This window comes from Hippocampus comes, unplaced genomic scaffold, assembly GCF_001891065.2.
Source record: "Hippocampus comes isolate QL1 unplaced genomic scaffold, H_comes_QL1_v1.1 scaffold78, whole genome shotgun sequence".
Taxonomy (NCBI): domain Eukaryota; kingdom Metazoa; phylum Chordata; class Actinopteri; order Syngnathiformes; family Syngnathidae; genus Hippocampus; species Hippocampus comes.
In genome coordinates this window covers 381,537-395,615 of record NW_017805798.1, presented here as the reverse complement: position 1 = coordinate 395,615, position 14,079 = coordinate 381,537, and the positions used below count along the sequence as shown (strand labels likewise).

Here is a 14,079-nt window from a genome sequence, read left to right as displayed (position 1 = left end):
CAACCCCTCCGCGAGCCCCAAATTCCCCCTTTTTTCCGCTCCATCGCTTCCAAAATCTTCTTGACCATCAGGAGGACCTCTCTTCTCCTCACTTTGGTCATACACTTTGAAGGAACGTGGAGAAACATCCGGAATGTTCGGAGCGAGCAGGTCTCTTGTCTTGTTGAAGACTGAAGGTCCACGATGCGGGTTTTAGGCGAGCGAATAGTCTTGTTGCTGCTTCCACGAAAAGGTTTTAGGTGCTAACTCCCAAGGATGTCACCTTTTGGCTTCCGGCTGTGAGGTGGGAATGTGAGCCCTTGGTAGGATTTTCGGCTTTGGAAACCTTTGTCTCGCTGCTGAGCATCTTACATTAGGGGTTGTTGTTGTTGTTGTTGTTGTTGACAAACAAGAGGAATGGTTCAGTGACTTCAGGGTCAGCGGTTCTCAAACTTTATGGGTCCACAAATGTTTCCAAAGACTCCCCCGTAATCAATGACAATGCGTAGCCTTAAATAACGATCTGCACGTGTCACGCGGCTTTAAAGCGTCTGTTTCGATTGAATGTGCTAGCGAATGGAAACGGCAAATTGGAGTCGATCACATCACATGTAAGCAGTTAACCCATCGCAATGACAAAAAAAGCTTTGCATGTAAAGCTCTGGCTTTCGGCAGGCAGCTGTCGTCAGTGCGGAGTTGCAAACCATTTTGCGCACCACAGGTCTCTGCTTGTGAGGCGTTCCGGGACCCCAGTTTGAGAACCACTTTGTGAAGTTTTGTTCTTGCTGGAGTGTGTTGCCTAGCGCCTCTAACAACTAATTAGCTTTAGCCTCGCTTAGCTCTCCTGCTGACGGCAAACAGGAATTAGCCCCTCCATCTATCCGTCTCCCCCCCGCTGGCTTGGGCACGGTGTCCAGCCTTGGAGGCGACAGCGGCGGTGTCTGGCACCGTTTGTGAGCTCCTAGGCTAGCTGCTCCTCTAGTGGCCGTTGGTTGTGTTGTAGAAGCGGGTTGTCAGTGACTAACTTTTCCGGATGTCTCCTCCCTGTGTTGCCGCTCCCTCCACCCCCGTCCAGACGCGGTCAAGGATCGGCTGAAACTGCTCACGGTCGGAGGTACGAAAAGCAGCGCTGCTGTAGCGTAGCGTTGCAAGCTTGTGTGTGCGCCACGGACCAACTTTTGCCTTTCTTCTCCAGAGCAGCTGAGAGTCATTCTTATAGTGTACACTGAAATACACACACTCACTAACCCCTTCATTAGGTACACGTCTAATCAGATCAAACAGTGTTGAAGTGGATCCCCTCTTGTTGTGTCGTGTGTTTTGCCGTGTGTGTAGTTAGCTTGGTTAGCTTCTAGCCGCTACCGCTGAGTGTGTGTCACGTGACCGTAACGATGTTGAACTGAGATTGAAGGTGAGACGCTGGCATTGTGTGATGTGTCAGGTGTGAATAGAAGATGTTTGTCCCATTTGGAACATCTCAGCAGGAGTCTGCAGGAATCCACAATCACGGTGAGGTGAGCCAGACGGCCGCCACGCTCACGCGATGCTTGCTGAACCCTGATGTTTTCTTTTGGCGGCCGAGCGGCGTTCGTAACTATTCCGGCTTGCTCGTTGGTTGATAGGCCCCAGGTTGTTTCCGGACGCAGACCAATTTGTCAGGACTGTTAAGAGGCTTCAACGTCCAAAAGTGACTCCCAACGCTTCCCCGTCATCTTGTTGCCTGATTGCTATGCAACAACTACCCGCTGCCTAAATAATTGTTTCCCCGATGACATTAATTAATCACCCACATGTCTCTAATTGCCCCCCCCCCCCCGCCTTCCGTCTAACTTCTACCCCACAAATTTCATCTAGCTGGCACACCATTTCCTCTTCACTGTCACCTGGGATAAATATCGCTCGCCTAACTGCTGTCTTGCGCCTGAAACTTCATGTCACGTAACTGCCACCTGGCTACGCTTGCCGAACGCGCCGCCTACAAAACATGTCACCCATCACTTATACGTCAAATGCAACCTTGGAACTAAGCATCATCTGATCTGAATTCCGGTGAACTCACATTTGAGGTCTGTGACTTGACACCTAACTCCCATCGTAACCGTCATCTGTCACTTAATTGGCATTTCACAGCTATCTGACAGGTGCTTGTCACCTCATTTTTCAATCGATAATCTATAACTCTTTTTTACGTCAACTCTACCAAATGAAAAAATAGCCTGCGTTCTCTCAAGCGTCACTTGCCTGTCAATTGACTGATGTCCCACTGGCAGCTTAACTCCCCCAACTGCCAGGTTAATTGTCACCCCCCTCTTGATTGCCATTCACCTGCCGCCTAACACTTAACTTGTCGCCTGAAGTCCACCTCACGATTGCATAGACTGTCACCTAACTCCCATCTGTCAATCCAACTGTCACCCAAGCGACACCCGCCTTCCATCCCCCTTGTGTGGCACCATTGTCACGTCTGCGCTCGTCTTTTCTGTCCTGTCCCGTTTGCTTTGGTGACGGTGTCCTCCTACGAACACGGTGACGTTGCGTTAGCATGCGCTTGACCGCGCGCGAGTGCCGTCGCCTTTCACTGTCGGGACGCAATGAGGAGGATGATGGTGTCGTCTTGGCCGACCGGTCGAAGTCACCTGGCGCTGATGATTGAAGGAAGCTGCGACGTTCGAGGGAAACTTTGGGTTGATGTATTGGAACGGCGACTCTCGCTACGTTCCGTCCTTGCGGCCCACGCCTTCACTCATCACGGCCGAGTGGCACCTCTGTTGGCCTCTTTGGCACGGTCCTCACCTGCCACTTTGTCTCCCGGTGCATGCTGGGACACGTAGGCTTCTACGGCTTGGACGAGTCGGACCTGGAGAAGGTCTTCAGGCTTCCCACCACCACCTTCATCGGAGGTTCCGAGAGCGCTCTGCCTTTGAAGGAGATCATACAACGACTGGAGGTTTGCACTCTCGCACATACTCGCTGTCTGGGGAGGGGGCGGGAGGATGCAAATTAGCCCGATTGTGATGTGACAGTGGGGCACAATTCTGTGACATGTTTTGAGAAAAATTCTGCTGAGAAAAGCGTGTCAAATCTATCCCTCACACACACACTCACACTTCCATACATGTCATTAGACAACTGAGAAGGGCCTCGGACACAGATATTTTCAAGACATCATTTGACAATTGACTCGGGTGTTTAATTTGAAGCTTCTTGGGCAGCCGCTCGAAACGAAAACCCCCTTTACATGGAATGCTTCACTGTCCCCAGATGGCGTACTGTCAGCACATCGGCGTCGAGTTCATGTTCATCAATGACCTGGAGCAGTGTCAGTGGATCCGGCAAAAGTTTGAGACACCGGGCGTGATGCAGTTCAGCCTGGAAGAGAAGAGGACACTTTTGGCCCGCATGGTCCGCTCGACCAGGTAGCGCCGCCCCCACGCCTTGAACCGAAAACGTCAAAACAAGCGCGAGGAAGAACGTACGTCGACTGGCGTGCGCGTGCTGTGCAGGTTCGAGGAGTTCCTGCAAAAGAAGTGGTCAGCCGAGAAGCGGTTCGGCCTGGAGGGATGCGAGTCCCTCATCCCGGCTCTCAAGACCATCATTGACATATCGTCCGGAAGCGGGGTGGAGTACGTCATCATGGGCATGCCTCACAGGTAGCACACGCTCACTCCCACCTGGTATGGCCTGAGGGGAAACGCAATCACTCACTCAGTCGCTCACGCCCACACACTTGCACTGTCGTGCATCTTCATGGCCATGTCTCACAGAAAACACACTCTGGTGCGCAGGTGTCAAACTCTGGTCCTCGAGGGCCACGGTCCTGCATGTTTTGGATGTTTCCCTCCTCCAACGCACCTGATCGATACGATCCGCTCATCAGCAAGCTCTGTAGGAGTCCGGATAGGGGCCCGCAAGGATCGCAGTTTGACACCTGCGCACTAGTGCATCATGAGGGGGATGTTTCACAGGTGCTCCAGGCGCGCGCGCGCGCGCACACCATCATTGACATATCGTCCGGAAGCGGGGTGGAGTACGTCATCATGGGCATGCCTCACAGGTAGCACACGCTCACTCCCACCTGGTATGGCCTGAGGGGAAACGCAATCACTCACTCAGTCGCTCACGCCCACACACTTGCACTGTCGTGCATCTTCATGGCCATGTCTCACAGAAAACACACTCTGGTGCGCAGGTGTCAAACTCTGGTCCTCGAGGGCCACGGTCCTGCATGTTTTGGATGTTTCCCTCCTCCAACGCACCTGATCGATACGATCCGCTCATCAGCAAGCTCTGTAGGAGTCCGGATAGGGGCCCGCAAGGATCGCAGTTTGACACCTGCGCACTAGTGCATCATGAGGGGGATGTTTCACAGGTGCTCCAGGCGCGCGCGCGCGCGCACACACACACACACACACACACACACAAATGCACTTGAAAGGTATCTCACACAAGCACTCAAGTACAATTTGTCATATTGGTCATGACACACAAGTTACACGCATACACATTATTACATCATCTTTGGCAGGCACAGGTACGGCTGATCGCATTGGACATAGACAATCAATATCAATAGAAAACGCATTCGATGGAATGTTTTCATTAAAAAAAAAAATCATGAAGAACAACACCTCGATCTCAACTGCAAGCAATTCTGCAGTGTGCAGAGGCTACAGTATGGCGTCAGATTTACAAGCACTTAGGAGGAAATTTGGAGCACAGGTGTTTTTGGAGTGCACGAGCATTTTTGTGAGATTTCATCTGCCAAGTGCCCACCAACAATGACCCCCGCTAACAAGTTCATTTGGACCTACGGCAACTGAAAGCATTTTTTTTCTCCACGCTGTTTTTTCGTCGGCCAGGGGACGTCTTAACGTTTTGGCCAACGTGATCCGTAAAGAACTGGAGCAGATCTTCTGTCAGTTTGACTCCAAGCTGGAGGCGGCAGACGAGGTAGCGAGCTCTTCTCTTCGGTTCTGCTCTGGTGTCCGTCGCCGTGGTTATGCCTCGCTGATGATGCGCCGCCGGGGTTCCGTCTTCAGGGTTCCGGCGACGTCAAGTACCACCTGGGCATGTACCACCGCAGGATCAACCGCGTGACCGACCGCAACATCACCTTGTCCCTGGTGGCCAACCCGTCACACCTGGAGGCAGCCGACCCGGTGGTGCAGGGGAAGACCAAGGCCGAGCAGTTTTACTGCGGGGACAACGACGGCAACCGGGTGAGTTGTGGCGGACCCGCCTGACCCCGACGCGGACTCTGACGCCTTCCCCTCTGCATTCAGGTGATGTCAATCCTCATCCACGGAGATGCTGCGTTCGCTGGTCAGGGAATCGTGTATGAGACCTTCCATCTTTCCGACCTGCCGTCTTACACCACGCACGGCACCGTGCACGTGGTGGTCAACAACCAGGTTAGGCCCACTCCTGGAGGTCGTACCCTCTCACTTGTTTGACTGCATATGGATTTTATGTTTTGGGAGGGGTGGGAATGTTTCAACGTCATTATCTTCGTCTTATGCTGTAATGTGTAAAAAAATTTTTTTTTTTAAAAAAACAGAAGAAAAAAAAACCTTTTTTCGACCGATTAAATCAGGATGAGGACAAAGCGCTTTTTGCTGCCTTCGCGTTATACTTTCCTTTCTCATCGGCTAGATTGGCTTTACCACGGACCCGCGTATGGCTCGCTCGTCGCCCTACCCGACGGACGTGGCGCGCGTGGTCAACGCTCCCATCTTCCACGTCAACGCCGACGACCCGGAGGCGGTCATCTATGTGTGCAAAGTGGCGGCCGAGTGGCGGGCCACCTTCCACAAAGACGTGGTGGTGGACCTGGTGTGCTACCGGCGCATGGGCCACAATGAGATGGACGAGCCCATGTTCACGCAGCCGCTCATGTACAAGCAGATTAAGAAGCAGAAGCCCGTCTTGCTCAAGTACGCCGAGAAGCTCATTGCGGACGGAAGCGTCACCCGACAAGAGTACGAGGTATGACCGATTGTAGGCGGAATTTCTCAAGGAAACCGTGAACTACCTATGAAATTTTCCCAGTTATCCAAGTCTCTGGAAAGCGATCAAAGCATCCACATTTGATTCAAGAAGCCATTGGCACTTTCACAGTTATTTATATTCCGTTCTTATTGTTATTCCCAAACTTGGCAAGTAATTTCAGTTGTGTATGCAGGAGGAGATTGCCAAGTACGACAAGATCTGCGAGGAGGCCCATGCCCGCTCCAAGGATGAGAAGATCCTACACATCAAGCACTGGCTGGACTCGCCGTGGCCCGGTATGCCATCCCCAGTGCGCAAGAACGCTCGGATCCTGTCCGGGGTGCGCGTCAAGAGCTTTTTGTGCGTTTTTGTGCAATAGGTTTCTTCACGCTGGACGGACAGCCCAAGTCCATGAGCTGTCCTTCCACCGGACTGACGGAGGAGAACCTCAACCACATCGGACAAGTGGCCTCCTCCGTCCCCGTGGAGGACTTCACCATCCATGGAGGTCACGTCGAAACCACACGTCCACACTGGCCCATCATTTCATTTCCCTCACAGTCACACACACACACGTTCGCTCTCACTATACTGTATATCTGTCTTTGTCTACCCATTTCTTCGTCTATCCAGCTCTCGAGATCTATACCTGTCTTGCTCTCTGTCTCTACCTGCCTATCTAATCTCGTCTGTGCGCGCGACGTGGGGTGTTCAGGTTTGAGTCGCGTCCTGAAGGGCCGCGCCGAGATGGTTCGTCAGCGAACGGTGGACTGGGCCCTGGGGGAGTACATGGCCTTTGGCTCTCTGCTGAAGGAAGGCATCCACGTGCGTCTGTCGGGCCAGGACGTGGAGCGAGGGACGTTCAGGTGGGTTGCAGCCACTCATTGGAGCATTTCCACCTTGAAGCACTTCATCTACTCTTTGCACACTACTCTATGCTCAAAATGTACATAAGCCTGGCGTAATTTGTGAAGTATTGGCGAGTTAGGGAAGAATGTGACTGATCGAGGAACAGGGAGTATGTCGTGATTTTCTTGATCGTTGTCTTAGCTGCGCTATTCTGCAGACGATTGACTACTTTACCTTGCAAGCAAGTTTGACATGCAAGTGCGCTTTGACGTCCGACCACTAGATGGCGGTGTTGTAAAAAGTACCGTCACGTTTATAACATTTACCTTTAACACATACTTTTGTATTACAGATGCCAGCTCACTTAACGCTAACATATAATGGGGAAAGGCCACAGACAGCCTAACAAAATTAGCCTTGGTTGTAATAAACCCATAAATAGTGCAGCATAACCTGCAGACAGACAGACAATACAACAATAATCTCAGGCATTTATGCACTGTGTAAAACTAATATATCTGGAGCTTAGTTGCTCCTGTCTTCGTGATTTATCACCAGATCCATGGTACCTGTAGTACTCTTTAGGTACTCTACTGCCCCTTGGTGTCTAAGGCATACACCAGCAGCACTGTGTCTGTTGAACTGCAGCATGAAGTCATGAAAGCAAATACTGCCGAGTGATATTTTCCTTAGTATAAACTGTTTCGGGATGCTGTTTGGGGGCTCCAACGGATTAACGCCACTTCCACTCATTTCAACGGGTAAAGCTGATTTGAGACGCGTGCGATTTGAGAAGCAAGCATGGTCACGGAATGAATTCAACTCCCAAGTCAAGGCACCACTATCACGTTTTGCCTTTTTACGAATGCGGCACATCTTACAAATTTGGCCGGGGTGTGTTGACTTTTGAACACAAGTGTATGTGCACTTTTCCAGCCACCGTCATCACGTCCTTCACGATCAGAACGTGGACAAGAGGATCTGCATCCCCATGAATCACCTGGCCCCAGACCAGGCACCTTACACCGTCTGCAACAGCTCCCTGTCGGAGTACGGTGTCCTCGGTCAGTCCTCGTTTGCCTGAGTTCCCGCTCGCCTCAGCCCCGCTTCCTGCCCGTGTAACTTACGCGTCATGGTGTTCAGGCTTCGAGCTGGGTTTCGCCATGGCCAGTCCCAACGCGCTGATCCTCTGGGAGGCGCAGTTTGGCGACTTCCACAACACGGCACAGTGTATCATTGACCAGTTCATTTGCCCCGGCCAGGCCAAGTGGGTCCGGCAGAACGGCATCGTGCTGCTGCTGCCGCACGGCATGGAGGGCATGGTGAGTATTACAGTTGGTCTCCGGGGATACGCCGGAACGTCGCCGAGTTTAATGCTAACATGTCATGTGAAACGGCGTTGACTTCTAATAGAAATAAGCATCGATGGTCAAGCAGATTTAACGCTACAAGCAACAGCGAGCTTTACAAACATACACTCACACAAGTAACATAAACAGAGCATACGGTTCTTGCTCTTATTCGCTGTCATGGCGTCTTGACAAACAGGTTCCGCGAGCTATTAAAAGCTTGCTTGAATGTAACTCGTGGAACCAAAAATGCCTTCGGATGCAGTTTTTCCTCATAAACCACATGTTTTTCCTCATGGCGCCACACTTAGGTGCACTTTATTTTGTCTTGTGTATTCATAATTGTTCTTTAACCAAGCAAAAAATCTATAATCTTTTATTGGATCCAAACGTTCGGATTGTGCAATAGAATTTACAGTAGGATATCAAAATATTTGATTGCTGCAGCTCTTGAAATAATCGGTGGCTTCAAATTCGGTGATGTAGCATGTGTGTGAAAGACGACCAGCGATGTGACGGGAGCGCGGTGTGCGCCTCGTGACGTCCTCTGTCTCTCTCGTCTTCAGGGTCCGGAACATTCTTCCGCTCGCCCGGAGAGGTTCCTTCAGATGTGCAACGACGACCCTGACGTCATGCCCGTAAGAGATCAAGACGTAGTTCTGCTTGCACACTGTCCTTGCGTGTGTGTGTGTGTGTGTGTGTGTGTGTGTGTGTGTGTGTGTGTGTGTGTGTGTGTGTGTGTGTCCATCATTTTCCTGTGCACTGCCCAATGGAGTTGTCTCCTCCCCAGACGCTGACAGACGACTTTGCGGTGCGTCAGTTGTACGACTGCAACTGGATTGTCGTCAACTGCTCCACTCCTGGCAATTATTTCCACGTGATACGGCGGCAGATCCTGCTGCCCTTCAGGAAGCCGGTCAGACTCAAGTGCACTTACGCACGCACCTTGGGGGAGGACCGCCTGCAGGGAGTATAAAAAAAGAAATTTGACATCTCCCGTTTCTATTCATAGCTGATTGTGTTCACTCCCAAGTCGCTTCTGCGCCACCCAGAGGCCAGGTCCAGTTTTGATGAGATGCTGCCAGGTTTGCTCTCTTGCTCTCCCTCACACACACGTCTATATGCTTGTGTGTGCTTGTATAATGTTTGTCATTCCTGCTCATCCCTCGTACAGGAAGCGAGTTCCAGAGGCTGATCCCCGAGGACGGCGTGGCAGCCCAGCGTCCCGAGGAGGTCAAGAGGCTAATCTTTTGCACGGGCAAAGTTTACTACGAGCTCACCAAGGAGAGGAAGAACCGCGAGATGGATGCGACGGTTGCCATTGCACGCATTGAGCAGGTACGCCGTTGCTTTTTGAACGGAGTCCCCATTTCTACTGAATTTTTTAGTGAACTCAGTGCAAACGTCGCCATCATCAATAAGGGGTTTTTGATTGAGCGTTTTAGCGCTTAGTCTACTGTTTAATTCAATATCTGAAAATCCCGATGCGCAACTATGTAGTCTACTACATAGAAGTCCCTCTTTCGCGATGAGAGAGTTGGGAGTGATGTCAGGCTGAAATGGGTCCTTAATTCTCGAGTACCCGGCGTAGCCGTTGACCGAACTGCCTGTGGTGTGTGCTGTGCATCCAGTTGTCTCCGTTCCCGTTCGACCAAGTCAAGGCGGAGTCGGAGCGTTTTGCCAACGCCGACCTGGTTTGGTGTCAGGAGGAGCACAAGAACCAAGGCTACTACGACTATGTCAAACCTCGCATCAGGACCACCATCCAGAGGGCCAAGCCCGTCTGGTCAGCGCACCACACACACGTCGCCCTCTCTCTTTCTCTGTAATTTCTTGGGCACCCTTTTCTCCCGCTCTCTTTTAACCCCTAACTTTTTTTCTCCCACTCCCTTCTTGCTCATTCCCCTCCTCTCTCTCTCTCTCTCTCTCGGAGAAAACAAAAGGCGCTGTCTGAACTTCCCTCAAGCTTTTTTTTTTTTTTTTTTTGCCCTCAGGTATGCGGGTCGTGACCCCGCCGCAGCACCCGCCACGGGGAACAAGAACACTCACCTTCTGGAGCTTCAGCGTTTCCTGGACAATGCCTTCGGTCTGGACGCCTTCCAGGATCAGCAGTAGACCTCCTGATGACCTCTGACACTGCAGTAGATGGAGTGAACCCTAACCTTTGACCCCTGTATCCCTCTCACACATACATACATACACACACGCACACCTAAAACTCCAAACAAGTTAATTTTCTTTTTATTTTGTCCTTTCTCTGACTTTGCTAATTAGATGTCACTTTAACTCTGACAGGATTTTCCCAGCAGCACCTTCTACAGGCCGCCAGTGAGAACAATGATTTCTGTGCAGCTTTTACTGATTTTAACACCCCACCTCCCCCCATTTTCCCCAGTCATCTTTTTCATAGACGTGTGGGAAGCATCTTCTGCATCGCACATTTTTTTTTCCATGCTTTTATGAACGAGTGTCAGGCTTTTTTTTTTTTTTTTTTGGTCGCCCAAAATCAAAAAAAGAAACCAAATAAGTTTGGTTTGATCAAAGATGGCGAAGAACCCAGCTGGGGACTTTTCCTTTGTATTCCACATTGTTAACAGCACCGCTGTTTGGCCTTCAACGTGTCGCCGTGGCAACGCTGGAGATTATTTTTGTGGCGAGTGTCGGTGCCAAAGGAGAGTTGAGCTTTGACGTGAACGACAAGATCATGTATTTATTTTCCTAGAGGGGAGACGCCATGTTCTCTTCATTGTTTTGCTTCATTCAATAAAGATTTGTTTACTCCACACATCTTTACGCTTTCTCTAATGACATCATCCCTCCATCGCAGCTGTACAGTACATATAGACCGGTCACCTGTCAAAGGCAGGAAAGACTAAAAATGGACTGGTCACCTGAAAATGTCAGGACACAAATAAACAGACAGGATGATGTCAAGGCACATGCAGACAAACAACCACCACATCCATGGATCCGCTTCACTTGGTAAAATGTTTTTTGATAACTGAGTTGTTTCCATTAAATCCACACCATTCACTTAATCGGCACACCCGAGTTCCACTACTCGTCATCACAGGATTGGTCCCGGTGTCGAAAAGCAAGGTGGGGCGAGAAGTTGCCTACCTAGCATGAGAGAGGACCGCCCCCTAAAAACAGGCTCATTTCAGACAATTGCAATAGTGTGAGGTTTGAAATATTCCGTTTGCAAGTGATGGACAGCATGTTTTGCCAGAGCACTACAAAATAAGGCATCATCCCATTAGTCTGTTTTAGTATGTAACAGAATATATTTTAAAATAAGACAACACAAAACGTACATTAGCAATATCGGGTGCTAATGTTTGGAGTGAGAACACCCAACTCTCCCGTCCTTGCCTCCCTCCCTTCGGTGTCAACCAGCTCTCTCCCTCCTCCTCCAGTTGGCCGCCGTCTTCTCCGGTGTGACAGCGGCGATGCGGAGCAAAGCCGCGGACGAGCAGCCCACAGTGCCCGGCAGTGCAGCGCGTTGTGGTTGCGGTGCTGGTGGTCGGGGAGCCGCGGGGCAGTGGGGGATGCTGACGGCTACCGAGGCCGGATAGTCGACGCGGTGGTCGGCGGGTGGGCAGGCAGGAAGGAGCCCGGTGGTGAACTCGGAGCTCCACGGGCGAATCTGGGGTCTCGGTGGAGGATATTTTGTGGATATTAAGGGACGTGTTGAAACAGGTCGTCCCTCCTTCAGTGACTAATTTCGGGCTTGAGCTACTTGATGACCCGGAGGCCCGGAGGAGCACAGAGCGCACAGCCCCGCAGTGGGGCTTGTTCGGCGGCCAAGCGGAGTAGGTAAAACGGCCCCGCGGTTCCTCTTGACATCCGCACGTCGCCGCGCTTGACTTTCGTCAGCTCCCCAAACGCGTGTCTTTTATTTAAACCGAAGACTAAATTGTCTGGACTCGGACATTGTGAATAAGTGTCTTCGTAAGACATTAGCTGGCTGCTAAGCCTTAGCTTGCTAACATTGCATTGTCACCAGCCGGGCTGAGCTAGCCCAGCTCGTCGAGCTAACCGCTCAACATCTGGAGAAGGACGACTACTTTTCACAGGGCCCGCGTTCATGTTGGGATTTTTTGTCATCACGTATTGCTGAGACGTTTTTTGAACATTCGGCGAGCGGGTGTGATTGAGAAGCCGAATCGTGTTTTTAGCGGCGGGCTGCTGAGTTCCAAGCCGGTTGCTCGCACTAATGCTAATGCTAAGGCGAGCGGCGTAGGCGCCTGGTTATTGGGTTGGCATTAACATGAGCAATATTCCTACCAAAATGTCTCCGACGCACATTTTCAAACGAGGATCGTCTTCAGTCACTTGACCTCAATATTAGCTCACTAATCAACCTAAAGACTATGTGTGTGTGGTTGTAACGCCTTTGTGTCAGTGTGTGTTGTGATGTGTGTCTACCGGTCTCTGATTGGTGTGTGTATGTGTAGTTTTAATTCTTTCTTGTGTGTTTATCTGTTGTGCGTGGTTTTACAATGTATGTGTTTACAGCCGTTGATGTCCGTCCTCACGTGGTCCAAACATCTTGTTCATCACAACACGTGATTTTGAAAACTGGGTGTGTTGATGAGTTTATTGTGTGATTACAGTTATAAATGTGTATCAGCACTTGCCCCTCTCCAAATAACCAACCCAAACAAGTTTCCCATGTTTATGTCAGCCAAGTTGGCATGCCCCTAATTTTTGTGTTTGCACCTCATCTTTTTTGGGTGATGAGTGAGCGTGGGATGAGAGGGAGGTCTCAGTCAATTTAAGGTTATTTGATTGGCTGCCGTTGACTGTCCGCAGAGACCCCCAATGAATCCGCTCAATCACATGAAGGCTGGACTGGCCGGCAACCCACACAGGTACGTAGGTCCACGCACACACTAGCATACAAACACACTCACATTACACACCCTCTTCTCACTTTACAACCACACACAGACGCACTCATAAAACTGACACAAACATGTTAGAAACACACATGCAGTTGGCCCTTGCCTCGCCCACTCACCCCTCTCATTCCCTATGTCCCCAGTGAGGGTTCATATGGTTATGAGCCCTCCAGCTGGCAGCAGCCCACGAACCAGCCCCAGGGGTCGCTCTCCGTGGTCACCACCGTGTGGGGGGTCACCAACCCCTCGGCCAGCCAAGTATGACGCATTCAGTGTCACGCTCTGCGTACGCACTCTTGCCCGTGTCACATGCTGCCTTCTCTCCGCATTAGGGCCTGGGCGGCGGTTCGATGGGGCCTGGGGCCAACCCGGCTGGGGCGCCTGTGATGCAGGGCCCCGGGGGGCCGTCAATGGCAGGGGCCCCGGAGGGTTATGTGGGCCAGCAGAGCTACGGGGAGCTCAACAAGGCCTATCCGAACCAGGGCACATACGGCCGGCCTGGTGGGGGCTACATGGGCGGCCCGGGCGGGTACCCGGGAAGGTGGGTGTCACATGTTTAACCGTGTGGTGCTCACAGGTGGTGACTATTTTACCCTCCCACCCCCCTCACACACACATACACACACATAGTTACCCACCCAACCCCAATGGATCCAGGGGGGCAGCGGACTTCACGCAAGCCGCGGCAGCAGCCATGGCAGCTGCCGCCGCCACGGCAACTGCCACCGCCACGGCGACCGTGGCTGCCATCCAAGAGAAGCAGAACCAGGAAATGAACTACGGACAGGTAAGCACCACTTCCTGTCTACTTCCTAAAACCCGCATCTCACTGAGTGGCGCAGGTCTGCGAGTATTTGCAAACGTACCAAAATCACAACCAGACACACACAAACACACGTTACAACCACGCACATCCACAAATACAACAGACGCGCACAAAAATAATATGCGCATGCACACGCGCGCACCCACACACACACAAAAACACACACCCAAACACAAACAACAAC

The 14,079-nt window shown here is 51.4% G+C and overlaps 2 protein-coding genes across 10 annotated transcripts in view; both read left to right on the top strand.

The window, feature by feature from the left end:
• The window catches only part of LOC109525276 (2-oxoglutarate dehydrogenase, mitochondrial), a 17,303-nt gene extending 6,355 nt beyond the window's left edge, over nucleotides 1-10,948 (top strand). For 2 of the 7 annotated variants that reach the window (XM_019885655.1, XM_019885657.1), the window contains 20 exons: nucleotides 1,055-1,093; nucleotides 2,811-2,926; nucleotides 3,241-3,395; nucleotides 3,483-3,579; nucleotides 3,984-4,033; nucleotides 4,839-4,929; nucleotides 5,019-5,198; nucleotides 5,262-5,390; nucleotides 5,632-5,964; nucleotides 6,161-6,263; nucleotides 6,347-6,475; nucleotides 6,683-6,833; nucleotides 7,753-7,880; nucleotides 7,960-8,138; nucleotides 8,732-8,803; nucleotides 8,956-9,081; nucleotides 9,178-9,250; nucleotides 9,340-9,503; nucleotides 9,797-9,951; nucleotides 10,160-10,948. In XM_019885655.1, the coding sequence (XP_019741214.1) occupies nucleotides 1,055-1,093; nucleotides 2,811-2,926; nucleotides 3,241-3,395; nucleotides 3,483-3,579; nucleotides 3,984-4,033; nucleotides 4,839-4,929; nucleotides 5,019-5,198; nucleotides 5,262-5,390; nucleotides 5,632-5,964; nucleotides 6,161-6,263; nucleotides 6,347-6,475; nucleotides 6,683-6,833; nucleotides 7,753-7,880; nucleotides 7,960-8,138; nucleotides 8,732-8,803; nucleotides 8,956-9,081; nucleotides 9,178-9,250; nucleotides 9,340-9,503; nucleotides 9,797-9,951; nucleotides 10,160-10,280 (2,591 nt within the window). In that variant the 3' untranslated portion in view covers nucleotides 10,281-10,948. Of the gene's footprint in view, nucleotides 1-1,054; nucleotides 1,094-2,810; nucleotides 2,927-3,240; nucleotides 3,396-3,482; nucleotides 3,630-3,983; nucleotides 4,034-4,838; nucleotides 4,930-5,018; nucleotides 5,199-5,261; nucleotides 5,391-5,631; nucleotides 5,965-6,160; nucleotides 6,264-6,346; nucleotides 6,476-6,682; nucleotides 6,834-7,752; nucleotides 7,881-7,959; nucleotides 8,139-8,731; nucleotides 8,804-8,955; nucleotides 9,082-9,177; nucleotides 9,251-9,339; nucleotides 9,504-9,796; nucleotides 9,952-10,159 lie in introns of all 7 variants that reach the window. The other 5 variants (XM_019885658.1, XM_019885660.1, XM_019885659.1 and 2 more) reach the window with 3 other exon arrangements.
• A 372-nt stretch (nucleotides 10,949-11,320) lies between these two features.
• LOC109525281 (zinc finger MIZ domain-containing protein 2-like) overlaps nucleotides 11,321-14,079 on the top strand; it is an 11,133-nt gene continuing 8,374 nt past the window's right edge. The window contains exons 1-6 of one of the 3 annotated variants that reach the window (XM_019885677.1): nucleotides 11,321-11,977; nucleotides 12,684-12,750; nucleotides 12,981-13,039; nucleotides 13,213-13,327; nucleotides 13,402-13,610; nucleotides 13,700-13,856. In XM_019885677.1, coding sequence (XP_019741236.1) covers nucleotides 12,990-13,039; nucleotides 13,213-13,327; nucleotides 13,402-13,610; nucleotides 13,700-13,856 — 531 coding nt within the window. In that variant the 5' untranslated portion in view covers nucleotides 11,321-11,977; nucleotides 12,684-12,750; nucleotides 12,981-12,989. Of the gene's footprint in view, nucleotides 11,982-12,683; nucleotides 12,751-12,980; nucleotides 13,040-13,212; nucleotides 13,328-13,401; nucleotides 13,611-13,699; nucleotides 13,857-14,079 lie in introns of all 3 variants that reach the window. The other 2 variants (XM_019885676.1, XM_019885674.1) reach the window with 2 other exon arrangements.